The sequence below is a fragment of the Linepithema humile genome, chromosome 7 (assembly GCF_040581485.1).
Source record: "Linepithema humile isolate Giens D197 chromosome 7, Lhum_UNIL_v1.0, whole genome shotgun sequence".
Lineage (NCBI taxonomy): Eukaryota > Metazoa > Arthropoda > Insecta > Hymenoptera > Formicidae > Linepithema > Linepithema humile.
In genome coordinates this window covers 14,619,599-14,633,537 of record NC_090134.1, presented here as the reverse complement: position 1 = coordinate 14,633,537, position 13,939 = coordinate 14,619,599, and the positions used below count along the sequence as shown (strand labels likewise).

The window sequence follows — 13,939 nt, the reverse complement described above, 5'->3', positions numbered from 1 at the left end:
AAATAGAAAATCACTTATACTAAATGTTATATTATTCTACAGTGTAGTTTTATATGATATTTATAGCAGTTCAGAAACAAGTCATCCTATTTTTTAAGAATTAAATATATAATTGGGAATTATGTAATAAAATAATATATAAGAGGGAAAAGATATATATGTATATATAATATTTACAGGAATTTTACTTCATCACATAAAAGTAATGAAATATTCCTACTTTGTCATTTGCACATATGTAATCTCCTTTTCAAGTGTGATCTAGATCTTCCATCAAGGAAGTGAGAAATGTGTTGCCATTGATTAATCTAGTAGTTCCCACGACAAATTCAACATTTACTGAAAACAAATTTGTATTATATCGTATGTCTCCATTGATTTAATTATGCAAATAAATACTTTATAATTTCATATACTCACAGTCTTCTTGTTGTGATAAAAACCGAAGAGCAGATATTTCAGCAAAAGTACATCCTCCAATAAAAAATACCATAATTAATTTTGTTGGTTCAGAACTAGAATCTTCGCTAGTAATCGAATTTCCTGAAATAAAAATTTGTTATACTTTCAAGGTAAACTCATCTCTTGATGAGAATAAACTGTACATAATGAAAGTATAAATTTAACGTACGTCTCCCTGAAGATGCATTATACGGAACACTGCTTACAGTAGGACCTGGCAATAATCCCATTACATCGTTTAATCCTTGCCATCCACTTGGTTGCACTAATTGTTCTGCTAATCTCACACTCAGTGGTGCGTATATAGAATGTACATAACTGATATCTTTTGGTGTTATTTCACTCTCATCCTCAACCGTGAGTCTTAAAGCTTTCCTTAAAACCGCGTATTGTCGCACTGATTGCTGCTGCTTTAATAGTCCAGCTTTTTCTAAATTTAATATAGTTGGCAAATGTTGGAATCCGTAAGTGTGAATTATTTCTCTCTTATAGTAATCTAATATTTTCGGCTTTAAACCGGAATTTGTCAATGATTGTATGCAAAGAAGACGTAAAACTTTGAGTAATGGTTGCTGCTGCGCTATCATATCTTCAATGTACGCATTTGGTTTGTCTGTGTCGATACAATTTAACAATTCTTGTTCGACTTGCAGAGATTCTAAGAAATTACTCGAGTCGGTAACTTCTTTTATCATTTCAGCAATTGTGGTATCTAGCGAATAAAAGATTATGATAGAACACTTAAACAAGAAAGAACTTTTCTATTCAAAAAATTATGCAAATTGACTTAAACACAGCTTACGTCTTGCTAAAGATTGCTTTGTCGCTAGCATATGTGGTAATCTTGCAACAAACTGTTTGATTTCTTGTACACTCTTATCTCCATGTCTTTCGTCAAACTGAGATGAAATTATTTTAGCTTTCTTGCTCAAAACCGGGCCAACACCATTAAAGTTTTTATCTCTGTAAAATTTATTTTTATGAAAGACTATTAGGGGAAGATATGAATATCTGAATCGTATACCTGATCTCAGCGAAAAGTTCTTCTCCTGAATTCAATATGATTTGTTCTTTTTCATTTAAAGATATAGCTGTGGGAGAGTCATCGGAATCATGAAACTTTCTCGCAGGTAATTGCACAGTATCTAGAATAGAAAAATATTTCTATTAATATTTCATATATTTGAGAAAAAACAAATTTGATAGCAAATTGATGAAAAGCATTCAAAGCAAAAAAAGTATTTAAATTTACAAAGTAACATTGATACTTTACTATATTTTATTCCAAATATTTCATCAATTAGTCCTTCGTAAGTTAACTGTGTAACTAACGGCGAAAGTAAATCTACAGATCGATCCAATAATAATAAGTGTTCAATAGCAACAGATGAGGTAGAAACTGCTTTATTATCTTCTTCTTCTCTGTTTAATCTCTGTAATAATTCCCAAACTTTGCTAGCAGCTGGTCCTCTTCCTGTGATTCTTGAAATTTTTCCATATAATTTCTGTAAACCTTGTATAGCTTGTGCAACTTGATATAGACAAGTGGGATCATTTTCCAAATAGAATTCTTTAAAGGATCCACTTAGTTCCATTGATAATAGATCATTATCAAATGGAAAGAGATCACATTTGAATTCTTCTATCAATGTGAAACTGCCAAATACACCACGATTCTGAAGTTTTTTTTGACAGAGTAGACTTTTCCGTGGTACAAAAAATAAATGAAATTCTTTGCGTGGCCTTTTACCCTCTTCACTGTAAATACATTAAAAGATGTACATATTTATATATATATTAATATATAATGTAGTATGATGTGTATAATAAATTTTTTATGCTAAAATTATTAAAAAACAAAAGTAACAAAATTACTATGTGCTACTACTAACAATTTTACTTGCAACATTTACAAGTGGTTTTGGATATGACTCTTGTTAACGTCAAGCTTATTAAAGCAATTCTACTCTATCTGACAACATATTTGTTTCATGCTTACCCATGAATATTTTCAGCAATTAAATCCATGAGTTCCAATTGTGGTCTTGAAATGAATATGATGTTGGCAATATTAGGTGGTATTGTCAAAGTTCCACCATACAATGGATACATTTTTACGACACCATATTCCTCCAATAAATTATACTTTGCAACAAGACCAATTGGTCCAGCTAACGATTGATCCCATATAATAGCCTACACAGTAAACAACGAAAGCTAATATATTATATAGTTAAAATTAATATATATGTATTCAGTTAACTTTTGGTTAAAAGAAGTTAGGTTACGTTTGGATTATTTTGATACCTTGGAGCCATCGCATTTTTCTAGCAAACAAAGCAACCGTTTTCTCGCTTGTTCTTGTATAAGCCCAATATTTAATTTGCCTCCTGTCAAATATGTTGATGACATGATTACAGCGTATTAGCTACGTGCAATATCACATCTGACATCGTCCGCAATAGATAACCTCAATACACTCAACACACTGCACACTGCTATACACTGCGTTACAGCCAGCGGTATTGACAGTGATCTTGTGCGTGCGCACAGTGGAGCATATTTAGTGTAAATACTCAATATATACTTACAATACCATTGATTTAATCGTACAGCTTGAAAAAAGTGTTACTGCACTAATACTTTTTTCAGCAAATATATAAGTGATTAAATAAGTAAATAAAAATAAATAAATCAGTTTTAGTTTTATTTGTATGACAAGTAATTATTATAAATAAAAGTTCGCTTCAATGATTCGTTCAACACTTGATATTTTTCAATATCTATTAAAATTGAAATTAAGTTTACAATTTTATTTTTGCGCTAAAAATTACTATCTATTATACTACATGAAGTTTATTACATTGCAGTTTGAGTATGTGCATACCTCAAGATCTCAATACCAACGAACTACGTTCAGTTATATGCAATGCGCCACAGTGATTGTAGAATAATTTTTAAATTGGTTCGTATTTTTTGTGATAATTATTGTCTAAATGTAAATCTCACACTTGAAAAGTTATCATAAGTGTCTCGCAATGTCAAACGTTCATTCTAATATATTAAGCAACGCGTTGCCGTTATTGTACAACATTGCGATTTCGGTGTCGAAACTTTCTTGTATGTCTTCGGAGTCTTATTTTTTATTTTCACGTTGTTTTTCACGTTATTCAAGTGTACTGAAAATGCAACGAATGCATGATTATTACGAGGTATTTATATACAAGTTTCATAATTTATTTTATAATATATTTTCTAATTAACTGTGTTGATTGCATTGTAATAATTCAATATATTTTTAATTTATAACTTTACTAATTGTAAGAAAAATGTCAAACTTTATTTCCACAGTAAATAATTATAATTAATTTTAATTATATTAATATTATTTTTAGTATTGGGAAATTTTGCATATTGAACGAATTAATACAAATAATTAATTACTGATTAACAATTCATTTCTGTCAGTTATAAGATATTTTGAATTACATTTATGTTAAATAACTATAGAAATTTGCGATATGTTGCAGTTTTAGCATTTTGAGAATCGTTATTGTTGTGATTTCAGGGATCTGCATCTGTGTACATACTTGGGGTCGATTAAGATTTCCTTCGAATATTATCCACGTTATCTTCTCGCCGGAATACATAGCAATTGTAGCCAATGCATATTTATCATCAAACATGTGTATTTTGTTAAGTAGTAGTTGTTCTGTAGTTGGATCTCTACTTAGCGTTTATAATAATTCAACTAATTTTAACATTTACTAAAAAATTTCGAATTTTATCTTCTTTTAATGTTTAACCCTGTGAAATATTGTGTATGTACAATCGCTATTATAAATCAATATTATGATCAATGATCTGCATCTGTGTCCGCAGTCGATCTAAAGTTTTTTCGTTCATTTTGCATCTTCTCCACTCAAAAAAATATTTCGCTGATGTAGTTAGATTTCTAGATATCGCAACAAGAATGTATCGCTATTTTTCGTATCTGTGAAAACATTGTTTGTCACATATAGAATTTATAGCAGTAATGTTCTAGCAATAGCTTCTGAAAAATTTAGGTACCACTGCTAAATGTTATTCATTGCATGATCTAACACGTGATTGATCTTATATAGATAGGCGCTTTAGAGAAACTTTCTTTTTAAAGTTCACAAACAATACAGATATATATTCTGTTTCTGTCATCTAAACTGATTAAGTAATTACATATGCAATATCACAACAGTTGCTAATCATTTATCTGTTTTAGTTAATTTTTTACACCTAGAAAATTTTAGCTATTATTGCAAGATCATTTTTTCGAGTGTCGTCAAAGTGCTTTTTTCTGTAATTAATTGTATCTATTGTGTTGTCTCATCATTTTAATTGAAATTGATATATGTATAAAGTAAAAATTGTTATGTTTGGTTTATGCGGCACTTTATATGTCGATGAGATATTATGAAAAAAATCATAATTATAACAATCTTTAATTAATCTTAATTGTTTCTATTTTTAAAACTTATTTAATATTAGAATTACAAGATAAACAATTTAATATTTAATATTTGTATTTAATATTTAATATTTGTAAAATTAAATATTGAAAAGTTAAGAGGAAGGTTATTTATTACTAAAATTAGTATATATATAAACTTGCTATTTAATTTCTACGAATACACGCACGCGTATATAGATTGTATATAGATATGAATATGTGTTTCTAATAAAACTTTTATCTTAAAAATTGATAATTTTAATCACTGTTGCATAACTCTGCTTCATTGTACTATTGAAAAATAATCATATGTGGGAACTTTTTTGTTGAGAAACAGTCATGTGTCTAGTGTTAAATTTTAAAAAGTGTCAAAAATTCGTTTTTACGGAACATTTGTGATAATAACATTGCATAGTAATGTAATAGAAAATCTAAAAAATTCGATTGCTTAAAGTTTGCGTGTCGCAAAGTACCTTATGTATTTATTTAAACATTGGAGCACTTAATTAATCAGTTAGTAGCATCTGATTTATGTCAACAATTGCTATTATTTAGTAAAAGATGCATTGACAGAAAGTGCAACTTTAAAGAAATAACTTATCTTAACAATAAGAAATAAATGCTTATAGATTTTAGGAAATTAATCGAAAATATTAACGTTCCTGCATATGCAAATTCAGCTTGCCCATTTCTGCTTGATGCCGACACGGCATCAACAAATCGATAAAATTATGTTTATCGTTTATTATTATATCTCGTTTATCTCGTTTTCGTTTATTCGGATTACTGTGTAATATATATATATAATATATACCGAGAAGCATTGTATGTCAGCTTCTATCGGTGCAGGCGCACTTTCTGTGGCACACTGTGTCAGTGCTCCGGAGACTGCGCAGCATCCCGTGCGGATAAGCGGCGTCCACGTAGCGCGAACACGGAGAAGGGATGCGATAGGGGAAACACTTTGGTTTTTAATCCGTGGGTGTAGCGACATGGTGGGGACGACCCTCTCTTCTCGTCGCACTCTTCTCGCCGATCCAATCTCACCCTCGTCAGCGCGATCGAGCCCCTTCTCGCCTGCTCGGTTACCCTCTACTCCGTTGAACCTTTCCCCCCGTCCCACTCGAGCACCCCACCATCGATCCTCCCGCCACATCGTCTGTCGTCCCGACGTCCTTTCTAACATCCTCCGTGCTTCTCGTCAGGCGGGGGTTGCTACCGGTCTCCTAGTGACTTTCGTCGTTGGGGGTCGCGTGACACGTGCGTGAGAAAATACCGGTCCTAGTCTCGGTCGCGATCCCGATCGATACAACGACCGAGTGGTCCCTCGTTGCTGGCACCGCGATCGTAACAGATCGGCGAAAAATCAACAATCGCCATTCGGTGACACTTTTGGTGATTCGCATCGCCAGAGATTCGCAAGAATATTGAAGATCGAGTGATATATCTTTTGGTGATCCATCGTCGTGAACGAGTTTGATTGTCGTGACTGTGTCAACGGTTTTCGAAAACTTCTTCGCGAGGAGGATTTCAAGATTAGTGCGCGCGTCTTATTTAGAATGGTTTGCGAATCGCAAGAAACGGCGGCTTCGGTATCTCGCGATATTCCTCAAGAGTCGGGGTGTTTTCAAGTAGTTACCAAAGGTTTCAGCTCTTTAAACACTTTTAATATGGTATCGTTGTCGATACTTGTTTCAATGCGCGATGCAACGATAGAAGATAATTCACGAGTAACGTGACAATTAATGTTCAATCGAATTGCATCATTGATTCACACAATTTTATTCACAACTTCCATCTTTTGTCACATAATTAATTTTATTCTACCGACATTCGCCAGATTAATTCCTTATTTTCCATTTGTAAGCATAAGCAGCGTCTCAAGTATTGTTACAACAACTCCGTAATCACATTGTGTTTTCCGAGTAGTTTTCTCGTGTCTTCTCTGTCATTATGGCTTTTACAGCTATCATCATTACGCTCGTGTTTGCGAGCATTGTTTGATGTTTCACCCTCTCTTTGACCATTACTCCATCAGTATTTTATTTGTCAACGTCCGCTATCCAAATTTGTTATTGATATTTGATTATTGAGTGAATAGCACGGACGTTAAACAATTTGATGCGTGTGAAGATGAGGCACGCGATGTACGTACGAGGATATATTTCGACTCCAAGTTTCGCAGTGTTGTATTATTAAAGTCTAAAGTAATTCTTCGAAAATGAAGCATCCGCGGCACAGTGAATTGTAAAAAGTTGTAATTTAGAAAAATCGCGAAACGACACTGTAATTGGATCTAGTCCCATCAGTAGCATCCCCATTTTAAGCTGATACTAGAAGATTTAAGCAAAGAAAGATATCATAATCGTGTAACATACATTCACACATTCACACACGCACACGCGCGCGCGCACACACATACACACAATAAAGAAAGTGGCATGGAATTAGATCTTCTTTTGCGGGAACGTAATCATAGGAAGGCAAAAAATAGAGAAAGAAAAGCTGACAAGAGATTAAAGAGGCTGTAAGCCTTCTTTGTTCCTTTTAATTGGACGAAGCTTGTGAAGAACAAAGTTTCTTTAAAGTTATTCTCACCATTTTCACGCAAGATGCATTTTCAATTCGTGCATATCTTTCGGCTTTATTTTATGCGAATCAGACGTCCTTTCACGTCTTTGTTAATCTCTCTTATCGAGTTTACTGAATATACCAATATAATTTAGTTGCTTCTACTTTTCAATTATAAATTCAAACATCCCTTATATAATCAATAATTTGTATTATCTCTTAAAGAATTCTATTTAAAGACGAAAATCATACGTGTGTGGCAACGGGAAGCGAGAAACATCGGTTTTACGTGTTATTATGTGTCTTGTGTGAAATATGTGGACCATACATATCAATTTAATAATTATTTCTTAATAACGCTTTAGCTGTAATTTTCACACACACACACACACACATACATCTCCATACTCGCGCGCACGCACGCTCACAAAATATAATATGAGATATACAGCAGTTATATATAAATTTATACGTATATATTTTCTTCAATAGAACGTCATACACAAATTCAAAGTTCAAAGCAATGGTTGCGGAAATCCCTTCTTTTTCTCGAACAATCATCCCTCGGCAAAGCTCTCGCAGAGCTTTCTCAAACAGCTACCACTGTATTTTATCTCAGATCTCCTTCTTTCTTTCAGATCCTTTGTAATCGCCGATTCGAGTAATCGATAACACCGTCCGACATAGCGTGCTCGTGTTCATTTCAAAGAGGTAGATAAGAAAGTGGTGATTGTGACTTTAATTCCTATCTACTTGGGGCGCAATCAAATATGCTATTCACGCTATCGTTGTCCCTTACACGTATAGGCGCATAAATTCGCGTTTTACAGAATAATATTAACGGATAAAAAAGTGAAAATACAAAATTTATAAATTTATAAAACTTTGACAAAAATAAAATTGTGTGATGCGATATAGGTCATGGGGTGACAGAAAAATGAATTGATAAATAATTTGGTTGAATGGAAATCTTTAAAACATATTCCTATATCATTCTCTTCAGCTCTTTAATAAATTGAAATATATATAATATTCAATTATATATTCAATGACATACAATTGATGCATTTACAATCTATAAGTAACTAAACTTTAAATTTTCTATTATATTTTCCGATTATTATATAATTGTGTCTTTTGATTACATTTTATTGATACAAATATATACATACATTTGGATACATTTGAATAAAATTAGCACAGATTCATATTGACACACATAATTTTTTTCTATGTAATATAGATCGATAAGTTATATAGAAAAATGTGTATGTGCGTTTATTTATTGATTTCATCGAGGAAGAAACTCTCTTGTTCATGAGCGAGCAAACTGCAGTCGTGAGTGCACGCCGTCAGTTCATGCGCGGTGTTTATGATAATATTTAATCCAGTTATAAAGCGGCGAAGTGAATACACATAGAGCGAGTACACTCGGACAGACCTTGTAGTGGCGATCAGTCGATGATTCCGTTCCGACGTTATGTCGTTGTCGTTGGCGATAATCCAGTTATACTCGAGCTACGAATGCCACACGACACTGTGTCAACCTCCCGTGCATTTTGGCCGTGTTTTTTACCGTGCTGGCACTCGCTTGCGGAACACGGTGGTTCGTGCGTGTTAATTTTCACGAATGATACCGGGATTTTGTCGACGGTTGCTACGTGTCGCGCGGATTAACATTGTGCAGCGTCGCCCGCTCGCTCGTTCGCTCGCGTTCCACTGCGTGTTCCATTTTAATGCGATTGCTCGCTGACGTCGTCGGCACATTCGTCGACTTGATATGTCGTCCATTCATCTATATTGCACGCCGATGTCATTCATCGACAACTTCCTCCGCCAATCGCCAACATCATCCCGTGTTATCGGAGGACCGTTCCTCGCGACCGCGACGTCACATATTCCAGAAGCAAAATTAGGCTTCTTATTCGCGTAAGGTTCTTATTCGCGCGATCGAACACTGACGTCGGATGCACTCGTCAAAGTGTTTGTATCATATATTGTGAGAGTCCGGAAATATTGTATATTGGAATATCCAAGTTTTTCTCTCTCTCTCTTTCTCTCTCTGCATTAATGGATTGCTTTCTTTTATGATTACAAAATTCAAAATTTCGGAAATATTATTGAGATAAATTGTACACGTGCGTATCATGTATATTATAAAAATCTCCAGGTCATAGAATCTCTAAAAAATTCGATTAAAATATCAAAGCTTGCTATCTTAATTTGCTTTTTTGTATTTTTGTTGATTGTTTTTTACGATAACATATATACGTGAAATTGAATATCCTTTGACAATATAGAGGATCATTCTTTATATAAATACCGCTCTCTTGCGTCGTGTATTTAGATATCCGAATATCAACGCGCACTTATATATTATAGATCGGAAGAATACAAGATAAAATATCGCAACTGCTATCAAAGTTGTCTCTTTGTATAAAATTGCTTTAATTTTGCTTTCGTTCCTTGAATTATTTATACATATAAAATAATAATTGCGTATATGATGAAACGGATCAAATGTTATGAACCACCAGCGCTATAATCTACCGTGACGCTCGTAATATTGTACGAGGAATCATGAGTTTATTAAAATTGCATTAAATGCGAATAGACGTTTTACTTCTTGCATCCTTACGATGACATTGCGGAATACGAGAAGTGCTGCTTCATGATAGGAATCTTTATTCCTAGAAGTCCTTTATTCCAGTTACAATAAGGTTTGCATTGAAGTGACCCATAACAGAGAAATAATAAACCCGTGATTCGGTCGGACAGAGAAATTAAAAGGACTCTTTATCTTTAGTCTCATTTGATGGATCTTCGAACAACAACTCAACGATAGTTAGATCTTATTAGACACTACATCTGGTCTTACTTTTGTTTTGGTGTTCGGAGATATCGTTTATAGGATCGAACATGTTGGAGTGAAAGGGGAGGAAAGCCGCGAACTACGTGGAAGACGAGCGATCGTGATGGGGAAGAGTCGTATAAGGAATTCAAATATCGTTTCGATCGATCGGCTAGTTGGGGGCGTTTTGTAGCTTCCCTTCGAGTCCTCTCGAATAATCACGACACACACACACACACACACACACACGACATTCACCGCACATACACGCGTGCGCGCGCGTGTACAGATTGTATAGGTTCCATTTGCGAAAACTCGTAGAATCGCAATGTATAAGTGGCAAAAAACGGTAAACGGTAATATAAGTGGTCGTTCCCGCAACTCGATGGACTGATCGCCGTACGCAGAAGCGCCCATTGAATTGGGTCATCAAACGTTCAAGGTCTTCAAGTTATTTGCGCGAGTGATCTCAAAGTGAAGCACGCGTCGCGATATCGAAGGATGGAGAGGAATCGAAGAAGGTCGCATAAATGTGGAAGAACAGGATTTGCGTTTCCGTGCGTTTCCTCTTGAGGCCCGCGACGTGCCTTCGAGTAATCGAAGACGAATGCGCGCGTTAGATATGAGCGCGAATCGATTGATCGCGGATCGGCAAACAGAGTGTCATCAGTGATATTTGCTGGGCGATGAGCAGATGTGCGGTAATATAAGTTTACCAATTAAAGTGAGAACGTATAAACACGCGGAGTGATCGTATTTTGTTTTCATTCTCTTCGGAATTTCCAAAATCCTTATCGGACGAATCGCATTTACGTATTTATGCAACGATAAATAACAGAGAACTGACAGATCGAATTACCGAGTGCCAAGAAAGTGCAGACAAAGAAGAAAGGATGAAATTCAAAGCACGATTGATCTAGAGAAGCGGTAGTTTCTCGTGCAAACGGATTCTTCAGTCATTCGATAGTCACTTTCGATTCGCTTTATTCTCATCAAAAATCAACAAAAAAAAACAAGTTTGATTTAAAAAAAAATAAGTGTTGAAAATTAAAAGATACTTAAAGAAGAAGAAAAATTATTTGTCGGCTTTTCCAGCCATCCGATACTTGTAATCGAGTATTTGACTGAATAATCTACATGTCCTGCGAAAATCTCGTAGGGAGAAGAGTGTTAGGATGAATAAGTGACTGCATTAGAATCGAGAGTTGAATTGGAAGTCAAAGAAGATTAATGAAGTGTAAGCGAAGATACGACGCGCGATATTCGATCAAACGGTAAAGGAATTTCTGGAAGTACGCTGGTTGATCGGCGGGGATCGATCGAGCTTAAAAGCAGCGCGAAACGAGCCGAGTACGTATCGAGGGACATTAGACGAACGAGAGAGGGATCCGGAAGAAGCATCGGCGAGGAAAGGGAAGGGACGGGAGACCACGTTCGCTTGTATTTTTGTCCTCTCGCGGGAAATCAGCGACCGTCGAGGGCCCGGAGGATATCGGGACATCGTTGCTGTTCTTTATCACGCTAGCCGGCAAATTGATAACGAGTCAATCGTCACGTCTTGCGGAAATGAGTCTGGTCGGAACCTAAAGGGAGAAAGAGCGCGCCGGAGTGTTTTTCAAAAGAATTTACGGAAAATTTAAGGCCCTTTTCTCCCCCGATACATTCGTTTTAACTACACGTTGGGGAATCATCTTCGAACTTCATGGCAAATCTATCGGCGTGCAACTCGATCGTAATGTAAGTGCGCGAAGAGAGAAAAGGCGAAAATCGAAAAATAACAAATTATAAGGGTGTTGTCGCGATCGCGCGAGACGCAAGTGGACGTTGCAGTTTCGTGAGAAGAAATCGCTATTCGGCGCGATAACAAGCGAGATAATTCTGAAATCTGACGATAAGCAGATAGAGAAGTGAATCAGGCAGATGAGAAGCGGCGGATGAAAGTATCGATGACACTACCGCTAGAGGAAAGGATATAATTCGGCAAAGGTTCGCCACTTCCCTTCTTTCTTCGAGAACTTTTGACGCGGCAATCTATCCGAGCACCGCCCTTCACGGTGGTGGCTTAAGGATATCACGAAGGATCCAGAATGCGTCCCGGCCTTTCCCGTGAACTTGTCGGGAGTATCAGACCCTTTATCGGGAACAGAGAGAAATGAAGTTATCAGTGTCGGCTTACACAGCTCAAGCCAGTGCTCACAAGAATCTCTGCAGCTATCAACAACAACGTAGCTACGGGGCCACAAATCAAGCGTCCGCGGCCCGGACCCCCTCAGACCTCGCAACGGTCCTTCCTGCCCTCAAGGTTCGTATATCGTGGCTACTTTTCATTACCATTTATTGGAACGTCGCGAGATGATTTCAAACAGTTTCATCAAATAATAATACCAAATTTTCGACTATCCCTTTAACAATTATTAAAATTAGTATAATTGTACTAAACGATTGTGTACTACGCTTTTATCTACTACTAATTTTTTTTATTAATTTCGAGTTGATTGTTTTTCTCTTAATGCAATACATAATTACGCTAAGTAGGTGTAATAACAAAGTGTATTACAATTTTACATTAAACTTGGCTACTTTTCCGTTAGTGAGAATTGTGATGCACATGCGAGAATAGCACTGAAAACAGAGATAAAATATATAGTGCCTCAGAATCATCGAATATCTTTTCAATCGCTACTTCTGAAATTTGAAATCGCTACTACGCCAATTTGAAAACGGTGTTTTTTTAGGGAAAATGTCGAAAGGGTTCATTATTTATCTTCTTTTTTCGATTTTTAACACTGCACATCTTTGCTTACTTCGAGGCTTTGAATAAAATTTTTATTTAAAAGTCCATTTACGACATGGATTGAAAAATAAAACTTTGTTATTTTGTTTACCACAGCTTTCTGTTAGCTTTCAAAAACTTTTGATTTTTAATCGTTAGTTCGAAAACTACAAATTGTCTCAATATTTTTATTATCAAGAAAAATTTATTTTAGATTAGCCGAAATATTTATAGTAAAAGGAGAGTCAGCGGTTTTAGATTATTTTTTATAAACTATGCGTATTTATATAGGTAAATACAATTTTTGACATGTTTACAAAACTCTATGTTATTTTTGAACGTACAATGTACACAGACCAAATTCGCCGTAGTTGCTAGAAATTTATAATGGAAGATTAGATTCACTACACATGTCAGATATATTTAATAGTTGATTGCTAAAATTTGGCGGACTAATTTAATCGAATTTTAATTGTCAGTTAGTTAGAATACTAATTGTCGTTATAAAGCAACGATAATATTTGAATTTGATTGTTGATTAGATTTAATTGCTAATTAAAGGATTAACCCTTTCAGGACAGAAACTTTTTAACAAAATAACTTACATATGTTTTTTAAAGGTTTTCAAGATTACTAAAATCGATTGTGGCTTTAAAATGTCAAAATTCAAATTGACGAATCCAATATAGCGGACTAAATTTTAAAAAATTAGTTCTATTATTGTGAAATTTGGTTTTAGGGGGTTTATGGAAATTCAAGTGTTACTTCAGAATTTCAAAATTTTCAGGTTATATTG

The 13,939-nt window shown here is 35.0% G+C and overlaps 2 protein-coding genes across 5 annotated transcripts in view; one reads left to right on the top strand and one right to left on the bottom strand.

Annotated features, from left to right (window-relative positions):
- Positions 1 to 139: 139 nt before the first annotated feature.
- car (vacuolar protein sorting-associated protein 33A) lies at positions 140 to 2,991 on the bottom strand. The gene is made up of 8 exons (XM_012379166.2): positions 2,770 to 2,991; positions 2,462 to 2,658; positions 1,736 to 2,220; positions 1,487 to 1,607; positions 1,265 to 1,425; positions 632 to 1,174; positions 421 to 543; positions 140 to 339 (listed from the first exon to the last, which is right to left on the bottom strand). Exons 1-8 carry the CDS (start codon positions 2,872 to 2,874, stop codon positions 251 to 253), a joined length of 1,824 nt encoding a protein of 607 aa, XP_012234589.1. The 5' UTR covers positions 2,875 to 2,991; the 3' UTR covers positions 140 to 250.
- A 3,169-nt stretch (positions 2,992 to 6,160) lies between these two features.
- Cngl (Cyclic nucleotide-gated ion channel-like) overlaps positions 6,161 to 13,939 on the top strand; it is a 262,907-nt gene continuing 255,128 nt past the window's right edge. For 2 of the 4 annotated variants that reach the window (XM_067359198.1, XM_067359195.1), the window contains exon 1: positions 8,241 to 12,672. In XM_067359198.1, coding sequence (XP_067215299.1) covers positions 12,523 to 12,672 — 150 coding nt within the window. In that variant the 5' untranslated portion in view covers positions 8,241 to 12,522. The other 2 variants (XM_067359193.1, XM_067359196.1) reach the window with 2 other exon arrangements.